General features: G+C 43.6%; 1 protein-coding gene across 5 annotated transcripts in view; it reads left to right on the forward strand.

The window, feature by feature from the left end:
• LOC129695590 (uncharacterized) overlaps positions 1–17,760 on the forward strand; it is a 104,724-nt gene that overhangs the window by 38,654 nt on the left and 48,310 nt on the right. For all 5 annotated transcript variants that reach the window (XM_055632675.1, XM_055632678.1, XM_055632676.1 and 2 more), the window contains 3 exons: positions 3,188–3,223; positions 5,508–5,647; positions 15,505–15,628. In XM_055632675.1, coding sequence (XP_055488650.1) covers positions 3,188–3,223; positions 5,508–5,647; positions 15,505–15,628 — 300 coding nt within the window. The remainder of the gene's footprint in view (positions 1–3,187; positions 3,224–5,507; positions 5,648–15,504; positions 15,629–17,760) is intronic.

Genomic DNA, 17,760 nt, shown 5'->3' on the forward strand with positions numbered 1-17,760 from the left:
AAATGTCCTGGGATTTCAAAGATGTGGAAATATTTAATTGTGTGTAAGTTTTGAGCTTTGCAAGATATATGTTTTCTCAAAATCTGCTGTGGGCACAGATGGGCAACAGTTCTCATCACCACATGGGGCAGTGCCAGGCTGGGGGAAGGTTAAGGTATCTTCCACTGACGGGAAAGTCCCTAACCCTAACTCGCCCCCCCCTTCCAGAGCTGCCCATGGCTGGAGCTGCAGCCGCTTTGGGACCGGCTGCAGGCTCTATACGTGTGGCCCCGCAGCGTGTCCACCTCGGCCAGCATGCCCTTCTCGATCATCGTGGTGATGATGGTGGGGAGCAGCACTGCCCTGCACACCGCCCGGCCCGCCTTCAGCACCACCATACGCCGGCTCCGTCAGACCACCCGCACGCTCGCTGCAACACCGGCCTACCGACAGGCCGGCCGACCCCTCGCAGCATCCACCGGCTGCCTGGCCCCTCTCACCATCCACCGGCCGTCCAACCACTGGCAGCACCCACTGGCGGACCGACCACTCTCACCACCGATCAGCGGCCCAGCCACTCTCATGACCCACCGGCGGCCCGGCCCGGCTGGCCACTCTCACGACCCACAGGCAGCCCGGCCACTCTCACGACCCACAGGCAGCCCGGCCACTCTCATGACCCACCGGCGGCCCGGCCGATCCTCCACAGCATCCATCGGCCTACCGACAAGCCCGACCGACAGATTGACCGACTGACCCTGACCATAACCCTAACCCTATCGCTACATTTGTTATATATCTTTTTTATTTAACAGTTCACATCATAACTTTATAAAGATAAATCAAATGAAAAACAAAATTATCAACAAGGTTTACATTACCTTTATTCCTTGGAAACCTTGCTATTGTTTTGATGTAATAAGCAAAGATCCTATAGCAAGCCAGATAGACCACTCCTTCTAAATGCAATGGGCTGACGTATAGTACGCAACGGCGGAATGTGGGCCTTTTTTTCCCATCCATTTCGTTAACCCGACCCGACTCGCAGTGTAATCAGCGCTGCGGGAGAACAGTTTGTGTTATTAAATTATAATTCTGAAAATGAGGAGAAGATTTTTCCCAAATAACTTTTATATTTACGAGGATGTTTGCGTAACCGGCTTCCGTCTCCGCACTAGTAATTTATGGGATCTTTGGTGCGGAGACAGAAGTCGGTTAAGGAAACGGGACCGAAAATTACTTATGAATCTGCCCATGACCGTACTACGTCTTTTTCGTCGAGTGATCTATCTTGTTTGCTATAGGATCTTTAGTAATTAGGAGGCAGCCATGATCCCAGGGTCCTTGCTTCCTAGCGACCATAAAACAAAGCACGGGATTGGTCAATTTGCATCCGACCTCAATGTCAAGCGTACATTGATTGGACAATTACTACTCGGAAAATTGGAAGTTTTTGTCATATTTTTAAAAAATGTGCAGGTTTTGTTCTTGACGAGTTTCAGCTATCATTTCTATAATATTTTTACCAAATATGTTAAAAATTCAGTAGTTCCGTGAGTTTGTCACAAACTTGAAGGAGAAAGCTCCTCGGCCCACAGCCTATATTTCTGAGAATATAAGTATTTTGTTTGGAGACTATGACTAGTGAGATGCCACCAGGATTATTATCTGTTCGCAATGATTTAACTGAGGGGACCAAGTGTAATTTATCTAGGCTTGCAACTGAACCCAACATTAGCCTGCCAGTGTGAGCTGCAAGAAGAATGCTTGGAGGTTTTGAGAGTGCAGTAACGGGTTAAGCAATGGGTGAGGAAATGTCAGGTGGAATATAATATGCAAACGTGTGAGGTAAAAACATAGAAAAATAGGTGCAGGAGTAGGCCATTCGGTCCTTCGAGCCAGCACCGCCATTCAATATGATCATGGCTGATCATCTAAAATTAGTACTCCGTTCCTGCTTTTTCCCCATATATCTTGATTCCTTTAGCCCCAAGAGCTAAATCTAAATTTCTCTTGAAAACATCCAGTGAATTGGCCTCCTGCCTTCTGTGGATAGAATTCCACAGATTCTCAAATCTCTGCATGAAAATGTTTTTCCTCATCTCAGTCCTAATTGGTGCACCCCTTATTCTTAAATTGTGACCCCTGATTCTAGACTTGCCCAACATCCAGAACATTTTTCCTGCATCCAGCCTGTCCAGTCCTTTAAGAATGTTATATGTTTCTATAAGAACCCTCTCATCCTCCTAAATTTCAGTGAATACAAGCCCAGTCGATCCATTCTTTCATCATATGTCAGTCCCGCCATCCCGGGAATTAACCTGGTGAACCTATGCTGCACTCCCTCAATAGCAATCATGTCCTTCCTCAAATTAGACAAAATTGCACACAATACTCCTGGTGTGGTCTCACCAGGGCCCTGTACAACTGCAGTAGAACCTCCTTGCACCTAAGCTCAAATCCTCTTGCAATGAAGGCCAACATGCCATTAGTTTTCTTAACTGCCTGCTGTACCTGACTGATCTACAAGCACACCCCGGTCTCGTTCCACCTCCCCTTTTCCTAATCTGACACCAGTCAGATAATAATCTGCCTTCCTGTTCTTATGACCAAACATTTACCCACATTATACTGCATCTGCCCACTCGCCCAACATATCCAAGTCGCCCTGCAGCCTCATAGCATCCTGATCGCAGCACACACTGCCACCCAACTTTGTGTCATCTGCAAACTTGGAGATGTCACATTTAATTCCCTTGCTTAAATCATTAATATATATAGTAAATAACTGGTCCCAACACCGAGCCTTGCAGCACCCCACCAGTCACTGCCTGCCAGTCTGAAAAGGACCCGTTAATTCCGACTCTTTGCTTCCTGTCTCCCTGTGTTGAAAGTCCACTAAACAGTGTGCATGTTATATAAGGGACTATGTATATTAGGTGCATAAAAGCGAAAACTATCAACCAAAACCATCCTTCGTCATTCAATTAACAATCCAATGTGGAATGGTTGATGACGGAGTTCATCAAATTTAACTTGGATATTCTTCATTTTATTGCATCTTAAACTTTTGGTAGCAAAATTTGTAAGGCGTATTGTAATATTTGTGGGTAACTCTTTCAATTTAGTTTTATTTTAAAATGTATATTTTTTGAAATTGTTTTATTTTAAAATGCATCGTTTTATAAATGGCATTTGTTTTATTTAGAGTATGTACAAGGAATCTGAAGGACCTTGCACAAAGGTAAGAGCATAAATTTATTTTTGAGCCAACAATAATTGATAGAATTTAATACAGCGAAGTGTAAGGTATTGCATTTTGGGACCTCTAATAAGGGCAGGACCCACACAGTGAATGGTACGCCTCTGGGGAGTGTTGTAGAGCAGAGGGATCTATGAGTGCAGGTGCATGGTTCCCTGAAGGTCGAGTCACAGGTAGATAAGGTGGTCAAAAAGGCTTTTGGCACATTGGCCTTCATCGGTCAGAGTATAGAGTATAGAAGTTGGGAGGTCATGTTGCAGTTGTATAAGACGTTGCTGAGACCGCATTTAGAATATTGTGTTCAGTTCTGGGCACCATGTTATAGGAAATATCTTGTCAAGCTTGAAAGTGTTCAGAGCCGATTGACGAGGATGTTGCCAGGACTAGAGGGTGTGAACTATAGGGAGAGGTTGAGTAGGCTGGGTCTCTATTCCTTGGAGCACAGGAGGTGCAGGCTTTAGAGACTAAGTGGCTGAGTCCTGCTATTTGTTTGGGATTTTGTGTTTATCAACTAAGTGCACTGCTGTAACTGCAATGTTTAACAGCACTTCCTAAACCTGTAACCTGTACCATGTGAGAAGATAAGGGAAACAAACTCATCGACAACTTTCCCTCCAAGGCAGAGGCCAATTTTGAGATGACAGTGCATCGCCATTCATTTATTGCTTAATCAGATACTTTTATCTAACATGTATTTTGTAACCCTTTTGTACTCTACAAAATGTATTTCCCCCCTGGGCCTATTTACAGGCTGGAGACTGAAGCTGGAGATTGCCACAAAAATGTTCCTTGAGCCTCTCTATACATTCTAACGGAAGCTGGACAAAATTATAATGAAAAAGCAAAAAAGCGCATAGTTCTGTAGTAACTCAGCAGGCCAGGCAGTACTTCTGGAGAACATACTTCGGGACAGGACCTTTTGTCAGACTGATGGGGTGAGAGAGGAGGGACAGGCGAGTGATAGATGGATGCAGGTGAGGCAACTGGCTGGACTAAGGCCCAAGTTGAAAAGATAGGTGTGAGATAAGGATAGAAGAGTTGCGAATTGTGAAGCTAGAGGAAGGAATGTAGGGAGGGGAGGAATGGGTGCATTCCGGGGAAGAGAGGAAGGAGGAGAGGAGGGAGGGAGGGGGGGGGGGGGGGGGGGGGGGGGGGGGTAGGGAGAGCGGTGGGGGTTTAGATAAGTTACCTAGAATTTGAGAATTAAATGTTGGATTGTAAGCCACCCGTGGAATATGAAGTGCAGTTCCTCCAGTTTGTGTGTGCTTTCAATCAGACAATGGAGGAGGCCCAGGAAAGATAGGTCAGTATGGGAAGGGGGTTAAAATGGTTAGCAACTGGGCGATCCAGTAAGCCTTGAAAGAGAGAGAGAGAGCGCGTGTTTGGCGAAACAGTTGCAGGGTCTATTCTTGATCTCGCCAATGTAAAGGAGACTCTGTCGGGAACACCAGATACAGTAGATGAAGTTAGAGGGGACGCACTTGAATCTATGTCTCATCTACATGGACTGCTGTGATCACTGAATGGATGTGAGGGAAGAGAGATATAGGAACATCTATAGGGACAGATATAGTGGCGCAGAGGTAGAGTTGCTGCCTTACAGTTCCAGAGACCTGAGTTCAATCCTGACTATGGGCGCTGCTTGTACGGAGTTTGTACATTCTCCTTATGACCGCCTGGGTTTTTCCAGGAGCTCCAGTTTCCTCCCACATTCCAGAGACTTCCTGGTTTGTAGTTTAATTGGTTTAGGTAAAAATTGCAAATTGTTCCTATTGCGTAGGATAGTGCTAGTGTGCATGAATCGCTAGTCAGTGCAGACTCGGTGGGCCAAAAGGCCTGTTTCCGCGCTGTATCTCTAAACTAAACTAGACAGAAGGTGTAGTTCAGGTAAGTGTGGGTCCCCTGTGACTGAGACACCAGGAAAGGGGAGAATTATGGTAAATTCAACTACAGTTTGGGGTTAGGTTAATGTAGTGGGCAATGGGGTAGAACTCAGTCAGGTAAGTGGCTTCCGAGGTGGAACGGTGAAAAATTGTGGAGGGATGTTAGGCCCACGGGATAGTGGACTGTACTTGTTTATTTTTTCCCTCTGCATCTACACTCGTATTCATGCTCAGTTTAGAAATAAAACACACAATCAGTGTTCACAGGCTGACCTGCAAAGATTGGTCATTATCCTGAGTTACCTTTCATTTTACCACAGTAATTTTTAAATGCGCTGCTGTAATTGAGTTTTGATTTGTTTTTATAAATTTTATTCCATCAGCAAAGAGCCTGTTGCAATTTATGAAATGTTCAAACGATTGGCTACGGAACTCGTACTGGGAATTTTTCTTAGCATCGATGCAGAGGAATCTGCGGCACTCTACAAACAGATTACAGACCTTTCAACACAACATTGGCATGGTAAGACTTCAATTCAGATTGTTATATAGTCATACAGCAGCGTTGCATGCCCTTGAGCCCAACTTGACCAAGATGCTCATCTAAGGAATGGTCCCGTTCTGAAATGTTGTATGTCCATTGGAGAAAACTGCTTCTTTTCTAAGATTCATGGTCTCGGATCAGTTTTATCTCTTGAGTTTGATTTGCAGTCCCGTGAAAAACATAGTGGCGATTTCTCTGTGTGCATGGGGCTGTCAGTCTGGATTATGTTCTCAACTGTTGAAATGAGATTTTATCTGCTAGCTTTTACCCTTTCATAAAAGTGCTACATCTGTGTATTAGGCATTGTAAAATTATGACCACTCATTACTGTCTTTCAGACGAGTAGAATGACCTCTTGCCATTTCTTCAGAACCTTGGAACAACAATAAGGCTGGCTTAGAATTAGCATTGACTCAAATGTCAAGAAACATGCAAGCATGCCTCAGGATCTAATGTGATTCTTCCAAAATGGAAGATTCACATTCAAATCTGCTGGTTTTCCTATTTTAGACCAGACTTTGAACCAGTTGTCTCTTCTTCATCCGTGACAAATTATATTTCCTTCCACAATGTTGAAGCCCCACTTCTGCCACACCATAATTTCTAGTTTCACTTGAAATTCTTTCTCCAAATTAATTATATGCCCAAACACAGCTTGAATAATTTGAGAGGATACAAAGTGCTGGAATAACTCAGCAGGTCAGGCAGCATCTCTGGAAAACATGGGTAGGTGATGCTTTGGGTTCAGACCCTTCTTCAGACTGATTGAATCACAATCACATTTCACAATTAAATTCATCTTTCATAGTGGACTTGTCATCAAATTAGATGCTTGCAGGATGATGTAGTAGGTAATTCTGCTGCCTCAGCTCCAGCCCTGAAGAGTCTGGACCCATATTGTCATCTATTTACGCTCTGCAGAGATGCTGCCTGATCTGCTGAGTTACTCCAGCAGTTTGTTCTTTTGTAAATTGAATTTAAAAAATTTTAAAAGCACAAACACATAAAGTCCACAACATAACATAAATGGCACCCAGGTGAGGAAGGCACCATAGTCCAGCCAGCCTCCCCTCCGTGTTCATCCGTGGTCGGGGCCTTCCGAGCCATTCGGCCCTTTGAGCCTGCACCGCCATTCGATATGATCATGGCTGATCATCCAACTCGGTATCCCATCCCTGCCTTCTCTCCATACCCCCTGATCCCTTTAGCCACAAGGGCCACATCTAACTCCTTCTTAAATATAGCCAATGAACTGGCCTCAACTACCTTCTGTGGCAGAGAATTCCACAGATGTGTAAAAAATGATTTTCTCATCTCGGTCCTAAAAGACCTCCCTCTTATCCTTAAACTGTGACCCCCTAGTTCTGGAGTTCCCCAACATCGGGAATAATCTTCCTGCATCTCGCCTGTCCAACCCCTTAAGAATTTTGTAAGTCTCTATAAGATCCCCCCTCAATGTTCTAAATAAATGTGAGGTTATCCACTTTAATTATCTTTTCTAATCACATTGCTTAAATATTGCTCCTCTCTGGTTGTTCTACATTTTAGTTATTACAATAGCTTCTCTGTCACTCTACAAGATTCTCATGACTCCAAATTGTATCTGTTCACTTATAACCAGATAAGCCATGTTCAGAACTAATGGCATAATTTCACAAGCAACGTGATCTTTAAAGTAAAGTCGATGTTCTCCCTCATCTTCAAATCAGGAGGTTGCACGGTGCTGCAGTGGGTAATTCTGCTGCCTCACAGCTTCAGCATTGAAGATTTGATTCTGACCTTTGGTGCTGTCTTTCTGAAGAACAAACATTCTCTCTTAATTTTGTTTTTTCCTGGCATGCTCCAGTTTCTTCCCACATCCAGGAGACATGGTGATTTGCGGGTTATTTGGTGGCAGTAAATTACCCCCGGTGTAGCTAGTGCTTGAAGAATCAGGGTAGAATTGAGGGGCATGTGAGAGAGAATATGCTGCAAGAAAATGGAGGCAGATGGAATTGATGTGGTTGTTCTGAGAGGTGGCGTAGATTCTACGGGCCAAATGGCATCCTTCTAACTCTAGGTAGACAAAAAGTAGTTAACTGTGTTTTAATTCACTTGCTATTTGGGAGTGTTGCTCTGAGCAAATAAGCCACATAATTTTCCCTATTTCACCAAGAAGTACATTTCAAAAGTAATTCATTGACTGTAAGTTGTGCAAGATAACTGTCCCCACTGTATAGGGAGTGGCTAAGAACGTGGGATAACATAGAACTAGTGTGAATGGCTGATCGGTGGGTCGGTGTGGACATGATGGGCTGAAGGGTCTGTTTCCATGGTGTATCTAAAAACTGAAGAAAGTATTTTTAATTATTTCCGCTACCTGTTCAAATAGCTAATCTACAGTTTGTTGCTTTATTTCTTGGAGATTTCTTTGCTGACTAACTGTTTTACATCATATTTGTCTTTTCTGCTTTGAATTCAAATTACTTATTGCGTTGAATGTCTCCCTAAAGTTCTCTTTTTAAATTGAGCACAATGTTGAATGAGATACCATAGAGTTCATTTGACTGCATGAATTCTTGAATCATGTGATGACCACAAGCACAGAAAATAAAGAGACCTCCTGTGAAGAGCCTCTTAATATCGGGGTGCTGTTGTTTATAACTTGTTCTGTTGATCACTTTAATGGATTTGAAGTACATTGAAGCATTTTGCAGAAGGCTGGCGACTGATGTAGATAGCAAGGAATTTCTCCTGTCATTTCTAGAGTTTGAGCAAAAAATTGGTATGAATGCAAGGCATTGTTTAGGGCAGCAAAAATATAATCCAAAAACATAATTTAAATTTTAAAATACAAATCATAAGGAGTATGTGCATTTGTAACACAGGCTTAAAGGAATAAATAGATTTAGTTTAAAATGCATCGAGGTGGAGTTGATTAGTGGAGTACACTGGTGTGGAAAAGGTAGTATGTGCTTTGAAATGTTTTGAACAAGGTCAAAATAAATATGACAATTGCAGGAGGTTAGAACCCGATCATACAATCATAGATGTTTGTAGTAATGCTGTGAGTGGCTGTAGACGTTGAGTCAAAAGTTGAGCAGATCACATTAAAGTTCCAATAATCTAGCATCCTTGGGGCTTTTGGTTCTGGACTGGACTGTACCATTGGATGTTGTTCTATTAACACTCCATTATAATATTTTAATTCACTTATATGAAGATGTTATACAGTGTGATAAATATTCCAGTGAATTTAAAGGGAGAGTGGGAAATGGTGACCGAGTCATTTAATACTGATTACAGGAAATGGGGCTGACTGAGTTTAAAGGAGCATGGGAAACCGCATCCAGTGGGCCAGACACTGAACCATCGGGAATTCCAGCCATTGGCAGATTGGATGTTGGAGTTATATTGTAACAGTTTAAATGTTAATCAAAGTTAATCATGTAAAAGTTGGTTGTCTCGTTGATAATGAGTAAGAAAGCCATTGGTAACACTGATACCTCCGAAGGGTAGATCGGAGGTGTCAGTGTAATAGTTGAATAAAGGGGACTATGGGGCCATGAGGGAGGAGCTGGCCAAAGTTGACTGGAAAGATACACTAGCAGGGATGACAGTGGAACAAAAGTGGCAGGTATTTCTAGAAATAATGCAGAAGATGCAGGATCGGTTCATTCCTAGGAGGAAGAAAGATTCCAAGGGGAGAAAGGGGCGACCATGGCTGGGCGTCAGGGGCAGTATAAAAATTAAAGGGACGACAGGGACAGCATTAAAATTAAAGCGAAGAAGTACAACGTAGCAAAGATGAGCGGGAAGCAAGAGGATTTGGTAATGTTTAAAGAACAACAGAAGATAACCAAAAAGACAATACGGGAAGAAAAGATGAGGTACGAAGGTAAGCTAGCCAAGAATATAAAGCAGGATATATATTTTAATGCTAGGAGCATTGTAAGAAAGGTGGATGAACTTAGAGCCTAGATTGACACCTGGAAGTATGATGTTGCGGCGATCAGTGAAACATGGTTGCAGGAGGGCTGTGATTGGAAACTAAATATTCCAGGATTTCGTTGCTTCAGGTGTGATAGAATTGGAGGGGCAAGAGGTGGAGGTGTTGCATTGCTTATCAGGGAAGATATTACAGCAGTGCTTTGGCAGGATAGATTAGAGGGCTCGTCTAGGGAGGCTATTTGGGTGGAACTGAGAAATGGGAAAGGGGTAGCAACACTTATAGGGGTGTATTATAGACCGCCAAATGGGGAGCGAGAATTGGAAGAGCAAATATGTAAGGAGATTGCAGATATTAGTAGTAAGCACAAGGTAGTGATTGTGGGAGATTTCAATTTTCCACACATAGACTGGGAAACACATTCTGTAAATGGGCTGGATGGGTTGGAGTTTGTAAAATGTGTGCAGGATAGTTTTTTTGCAGCAATACATAGAAGTACCTACTAGAGAAGGGGCGGTGCTGGACCTCCTGTTAGGAAATTGGACGGGTCAGGTGGCAGAGGTATGCGTTGGGGAACAGTTCGGGACCAGTGATCACAATACCATTAGTTTCAATATAATTATGGAGATGGTCAGAACTGGACCTAGGGTTGAGATTTTTGATTGGAGAAAGGCTAACTTTGAGGAGATGCGAAAGGATTTAAAAGGAGTAAATTGGGACATTTTGTTTTATGGGAAAGATGTGGAAGAGAAATGGAGTACATTTAAAGGTGACATTTTAAGAGTACAGAATCTTTATGTCCCTGTTCGGTTGAAAGGAAATAGTAAAAATAGGAAAGAGCCATGGTTTTCAAGGGAAATTGGACACTTGGTTCGGGAAAAAAAGGGAGATTACAATAATTATAGGCAGCATGGAGTAAATGAGGTGCTTGAGGAGTATAAAGAATGTAAAAATAATCTCAAGAAAGAAATTAGAAAAGCTAAAAGAAGATATGAGGTTGCTTTGGCAAGTAAGGTGAAAGTAAATCCAAAGGGTTTCTACAGCTATATTAATAGCAAAAGGATAACGAGGGATAAAATTGGTCCATTAGAGAGTCAGAGTGGACAGGTATCTGCAGAGCCAAAAGAGGTGGTGGAGATATTGAACCATTTATTTTCTTCGGTATTCACCAAGGAGAAGGATATTGAATTATGTGAGGTAAGGGAAGCAAGTAGAGTAGCTGTGGAAACTATGAGATTCAAAGAAGAGGAAGTACTGACACTTTTGAGAAATATAAAAGTGGATAAGTCTCCAGGTCCGGACAGGATATTCCCTAGGACATTGAGGGAAGTTAGTGTAGAAATAACAGGGGCTATGACAGAAATATTTCAAATGTCATTAGAAATGGGAATAGTGCCGGAGGATTGGCGTACTGCGCATGTTGTTCCATTGTTTAAAAAGGGGTCCAAGAGTAAACCTAGCAATTATAGACCTGTTAGTTTGACGTCAGTGGTGGGCAAATTAATGGAAAGGATACTTAGAGATAATATATGTAAGTATCTGGATAAACAGGGTCTGGTTAGGAACAGTTAACATGGATTTGTGCCTGGAAGGTCATGTTTGACTAATCTTCTTGAATTTTTTGAAGTGGTTACTCGGGAAATTGATGAGGGTAAAGCAGTGGTTGTTGTATATATGGACTTCAGTAAGGCCTTTGACAAGGTTCCTCATGGAAGGTTGGTTAAGAAGGTTCAATGGTTGGGTATTAATGGTGGAGTAGCAAGATGGATTCAACAGTGGCTGAATGGGAGATGCCAGAGAGTAATGGTGGATGGTTGTTTGTCAGGTTGGAGGCCAGTGACTAGTGGGGTGCCACAGGGATCTGTGTTGGGTCCACTGTTGTTTGTCATGTACATCAATGATCTGGATGATGGTGTGGTAAATTGGATTAGTAAGTATGCAGATGATACTAAGATAGGAGGGGTTGTGGATAATGAAGTAGATTTTGAAAGTCTACAGAGAGATTTATGCCAGTTGGAAGAGTGGACTGAAAGATGGCAGACGGAGTTTAATGCTGATAAGTGTGAGGTGCTACATCTTGGCAGGACAAATCAAAATAGGACGTACATGGTAAATGGTAGGGAATTGAAGAATGCAGGTGAACAGAGGGATCTGGGAATAACTGTGCACAGTTCCCTGAAAGTGGAATCTCATGTAGATAGGGTGGTAAAGAAAGCTTTTGGTGTGCTGGCCTTTATAAATCAGAGCATTGAGTATCGAAGTTGGGATGTAATGTTAAAATTGTACAAGGCATTGGTGAGGCCAATTCTGGAGTATGGGGTACAATTTTGTTCGCCTAATTATAGGAAGGATGTCAACAAAATAGAGAGAGTACAGAGGAGATTTTACTAGAATGTTGCCTGGGTTTCAGCAACTAAGTTAGAGAGAAAGGTTGAACAAGTTAGGGCTTTATTCTTTGGAGCGCAGAAGGTTAAGGGGGGACTTGATAGAGGTCTTTAAAATGATGAGAGGGATAGACAGAGTTGACGTGGATAAGCTTTTCCCACTGAGAGGAGGGAAGATGCAAACAAGGGGACATGACTTGAGAATTAAGGGACAGAAGTTTAGGGGTAACATGAGGGGGAATCTTCTTTACTCAGAGAGTGGTGGCTGTGTGGAATGAGCTTCCAGTGAAGGTGGTGGAGGCAGGTTCGTTTTTATCATTTAAAAATAAATTGGATGGTTATATAGACGAGAAAGGAATGGAGGGTTATGGTCTGAGCGCAGGTATATGGGACTGGGGGAGAATACGTGTTCGGCACGGACTAGAAGGGTCGAGATGGCCTGTTTCCGTGCTGTAATTGTTATATGGTTATATGGATAGTAAAAGCTTATTTAGGTATGTGAAGAGGAAAAAATTAGTTAAGACCAAAGTTGGACCCTTGAAAACCGAAAAAGATGAATTTATTATGGGGAACAAAGAAATGGCAGATGAGTTGAACAGGTACTTTGGATCTGTCTTCACTAAGGAGGACACAAACAATCTTCCTGATATAGTAGTGGCCAGAGGATCTGGGGTGACGGAGGAACTGAAGGAAATCCATATTAGGCAGGAAATGGTGTTCGATAGACTGATGGGACTGAAGGCTGATAAATCCCCAGGGCCTGATGGTCTGCATCCCAGGGTACTTACGGAAGTGGCTCTAGAAATCGTGGATGCATTGGTGATAATTTTCCAATGTTCTATAGACTCAGGATCAAATCCTGTGGATTGGAGGGTAGCTAATGTTATCCCACTTTTTAAGAAAGGCAGGAGAGAGAAAACAGGGAATTATAGACCAGTTAGCCTGACATCGGTGGTGGGGAAGATGCTGGAGTCAATTATAAAAGATGAGATAGCTGAACATTTGGATAGCAGTAACAGGATCGGTCCGAGTCGGCATGGATTTACGAAGGGGAAATCATGCTTGACTAATCTTCTGGAATTTTTTTGAAGATGCAACTATGAAAATGGACAAGGGAGAGCCAGTGGATGTAGTGAAACCTGGTCTTTCATTTGATAAGGTCCCACATTGGAGATTAGTGGGCAAAATTAGGCCACATGGTATTGGGGGTAGAGTGCTGACCTGGATAAAGAAGTGGTTGGCAGACAGGAAACAAAGAGTAGGGATTATTGTCCCTTTCAGAATGGCAGGCAGTGACTAGTGGGGTACCGCAAGGCTCGGTGCTGGGACCACAGCTATTTACAATATACATCATTGATTTGGATGAAGGGATTCAAAGTAACATTAGCAAATTTGCAGATGACACAAAGCTGGGTGGCAGTGCAAACTGTGAGGAGGATGCTATGAGAATGCAGGGTGAATTGGACAGGTTGGGGAGTGGGCAGAAGCATGGCAGATGAAGTTTAATGCGGATAAATGTGAGGTTATCCACTTTGATAGCAAAATCAGGAAGACAGATTACTATCTAAATGGCGTCAAATTAGGAAAAGGGGAAGTGCAACGGGATCTGGGGTCCTTGTTCATCAGTCTATGAAAGTAAGCATGCAGGTACAGCAGGCAATGAAGAAAGCGAATGGCATGTTATAACAAGAGGAATCGAATATAGGAGCAAAGAGGTCCTTCTGCAGTTGTACAGAGCCCTAGTGAGACCACACCTGGAGTATTGTATGCCGTTTTGGTCCCCTAATTTGAGGTTGGACATTCTTGCTATTGAGGGAGTGCAGCATAGGTTTACAAGATTAATTCCTGGGATGGCGGGACTGTCATATGCTGAGAGAATGGAGCAGCTGGGCTTGTACACTCTGGAGTTTAGAAGGATGAGAGGGGATCTCATTGAAACATATAACATTGTTAAGGGTTTGGAAACATGTTCCCGATGTTGGGGGAGTTTAAAAATAAGGAGATAGCCATTTAGAATGGAGACGAGGAAATACTTTTTCACACAGAGAGTGGTGAGTCTGTGGAATTCTCTGCCTCAGAGGGCGGTGGAGGCAGGTTCTCCGGATGCTTTCGCGAGAGAGCTAGAGAGGGCTCTTAAAAATAGTGCTCAGTGGATATCCTTTCACGAGAGAGAGCTCTGGAACTCACTGGTAGAGAGAGGGCTCTTAAAAATTGGCGCATATTTCAGTGGATATAGATGTGGCCCTTGTGGAAAAGGGGTACTGATTGGGGATGATCAGGTACGGGATCACATTGAATCAGCCATGATCATATGAATGGCGGTGCAGGCTCGAAGGGCTGAATGGACTACTCCTACCTAATTTCTATGTCCAGGCAGAAACAGGGTACTGATTGGGGATGATCAGCCATGATCACATTGAATGGCGATACTGGCTTGAAGGGCTGAAAGACCTACTCCCACACCTATTGTCTATTGACTCGTCGTTTAAGTAGAAATGTGGCAAATTAGATTTAAACAGGGAATAGCGCGTTATGCATTTGCGGATGGTACACAAAAAAGTAAATGCATAAGAAATAGTAACTCACTGAGAAATGTATTGGAACATTGTTCCCTTGAGGTGTGCCTGAAAATAAGTGGATAAATAGATAAGGCACATGGGTTGATCTCCTTAATTGGCTAAAATGTAATTGCCGAGATCTTGTGCTAAAATGCCAGTCAAAAGTGCTGCATCCTGCACACAATTATTCAAATTGCCACTTTAGAGGAAAGATATAACAACATTAAAGAAGGTGCGGAGGAGTTTGCAGGATTTGAGGATATAGACAGCTAGTGAAGTTTGTTTCTGTGGAAAAGCTAGCATTAGCTTTAGTAATTGTCTTTTCAAATCAAGGATGATGACTAAATATCAATTCAAGATTATGAAATTATAAGATGGGATCTTATCTATCTCTAAAACAATGTCCGTTACAGCACCTGTATGTTGTAGCCTGGTTGGATGAACAAAGCTGTGGGCTAGGCTGCAACTGCTGTCTGGTAAAGCAGAAGGGTCCATGAGCATTGATAGACCTTTGGCCTTCATAACTCGCCCATACAACCTTTTCCTGACAATTTGGGACGTTAAAAAGCTGTTGGAATATTTTTTTAAATCAAAAGAATATTATTAAAAAAATTTTTTTTTTAAGACCTACAAATACATTTAAAATAATTGTTTGACCATAAGTGGGATCTAGGACTTTGTTGCAGCACATTTAAAGCAGAGGGATTGGCTGCAACTTATATCTGGCCCCTTGGCTCGGCACAACTGGACTCAAAGCTGAGTCCGGTGGTAGTGTGGAAGTGCACGTTTTCAGTGTCCTGGGGTGCCACTGACTTTCATTCTGAAGTATGCTGGCAGTGAAGCCAGGAATGGTCTGATGCATGAAATGGACCTCACAGGCAGCTTATCTTCAAATCCCAGCAGAAGGATGTGTTGGTCCAATAATTCTGATGCATTTTCATTCCTTACATGTTATTCAATTAATAGGATTGATCTCCACTCCTGTGAATGTGAAAGTGTCGGGTTGGTCCTCGGGGTTGTCTCAGGCTCTGGAAGCGAAAGAAAAACTGCTTAACATCATCAATGAGCGTCTCCAGACTGTGGATGAAGGGTGAGCCCTGTCAGATAATCTTTTAACAGGATGAGGTAAATGTCCTCCTCATTTGTCTTGAGCTGTGTAGTTGGCACTTGCTGTTCGAAGTAAAAATGAAAAGTCTGCATTGGGAACCAACTCAAACCTGTGAAAACTCTATGCCAGTGAGGCTTGCATTGACATGGTGAATCAGGGGATTTGGCTATGGTGGTATAACAGTGTATGCCTGTGACTGGCATCACTTCACAGCTACTGTGCAACAGAATTACTGCATCTGAAAGCTTATACTTTCTCATGTCATTTGTTTATATTGTTTAAATACACTACAGATGCACAACCTTTTATCCGAAGTTCCAAATAACGAAAAGCTCCAAATAACGGCCATTTTTTCGGTCCTTTAAGTAAGGTCCTTGAAGACGTTCACCGAGGGCGGCCCGCAGAGGTGACAGCGGAACCTCCGGTCGGTCCTCGAAGAAAGGGGAACTAAATCCCCATTCGTAAACGAGAAGGTGAGGGTATATTGCGCGGGAGGGTTAATAATTGACAATCTGCTGCTGCATGCCCGCTGAGTTAAAAAGTTCCCACGGTAGATTCACGATACACAGTGTATCGTGAGTCTTGCGTGGGAACTTTTTAACTCAGCGGACAGGCAGCAGCAGATTGTCGCTCCCTTCAGTTTCACCCCACCTACACCCCTCTGCTTCCCGGCCATGTGTGTGACCCCTTCCCTCCCCTCTCCAGCTCCCCGCCCATTGCACCGGCGCGGGGGCTTTGCACTGTCTTCACGTCGGAGTTGCCAGCAGGTGTGATGCAGTGCCAGTCACCGGAGACGTCAGGTCCAACGGGACACCGACCCCCAGGCCCACTGCAAGTACGGAGATCCCAGAGACCCACAGCCAGCAGCAGCCCAGCCCCGTTCCAACTCCAGAGGAACACACTCCCCGTAGGGACAGAAGCTGATGGTGTGCAAGGTTCGTCTTGGGGTTGCGGATGAGGGCGCGCAGCTCGGGCTGTGACGACTCCGGCCACCCCCCTGTACAGGAGCTGAGACTGGGAACTGTGGGGTTGTTTGCAGTTGCAGAGGGAGGGGGGCAAGGGCGGTACAGTTCCCAGTCTCAGCTCCATTCCAGGGGGGTGGCCGGAGACGTCAGGACCAACGGGACACCGACTGCAAGCACGGAGATCCCAGAGACTCACAGCCAGCAACAACTCTAGCCCAGCCCCACTCCAACTCCAGAGGAACCCGGGTTGCGGATGAGGGGGCGCAGCTCGGGCTGTGGGCGAACTGCCACTTGTAGCCGTAGCGGCCCATCGGGGAGCGGATTCCTCTGGAGTTGGAGGGACAGGGAGACACAGCGGCTTTTAAGAATGGTGGGCAATCACTTCCAAAGTTCTGCCCACACAGTCAGTACACCTCTCCTACACTTGTCTCCTGCACTAAGATCATCTCGCAGAGAACCCTCTCCCTATTCTTTCCTATTCTGCAAGAAAAAACTACATTGAAGACTCAAACTCGCGATCGAGTAACTGCCGGGATCGAGGCGCAAACTCGCGAGCTTGCGGATATGAGCCGAGCACTCTACCACCGCGCCAGCCGTTAAAATCTACGCTAAAAATCTTCCATTGCGAAAGTCGAAAAATTCTGAATTACGAAAAGTGTCTGGTCCCAAGGCTTTCGGATAAAAGGTTGTGCACCTGTACCAATATAAACTGATTTTAAGTCGACTATTCATTGACGCGTTATCTTTAAAGCACCATGATGATAAAACCCGAATACTAGATAGACCGTGGTCGTCTACCAATTCCTATGTTACATTGTTAAATACCATGATGTCTAGTCTCCAATCAAAGGATGCAAGTCCTGATATTTGGAGATAATTTTTTATGATATATATATATAAATGACCTGGATGTGAATGTGGATGGGTTGGTTAGTAAATTTTCAGATGATACCGCTGGGAGAAGATTGTCAAAGTATACAGTGGGTTATAGATCAGCTACAGAAATGGGTGGTGAAATCGCAGATCAAGTTTAAATTGAGCAAGTATGAGGTGCTGCCTTTATGGGAGGCAAAATGTAATGGGGAAAATATACAATTAATGTAATGACTCTTAACAGCATTGATATACAGAGGGATCTTGGCATCTAAG

This window comes from Leucoraja erinacea, chromosome 3 (genome assembly GCF_028641065.1).
Source record: "Leucoraja erinacea ecotype New England chromosome 3, Leri_hhj_1, whole genome shotgun sequence".
NCBI lineage: Eukaryota > Metazoa > Chordata > Chondrichthyes > Rajiformes > Rajidae > Leucoraja > Leucoraja erinaceus.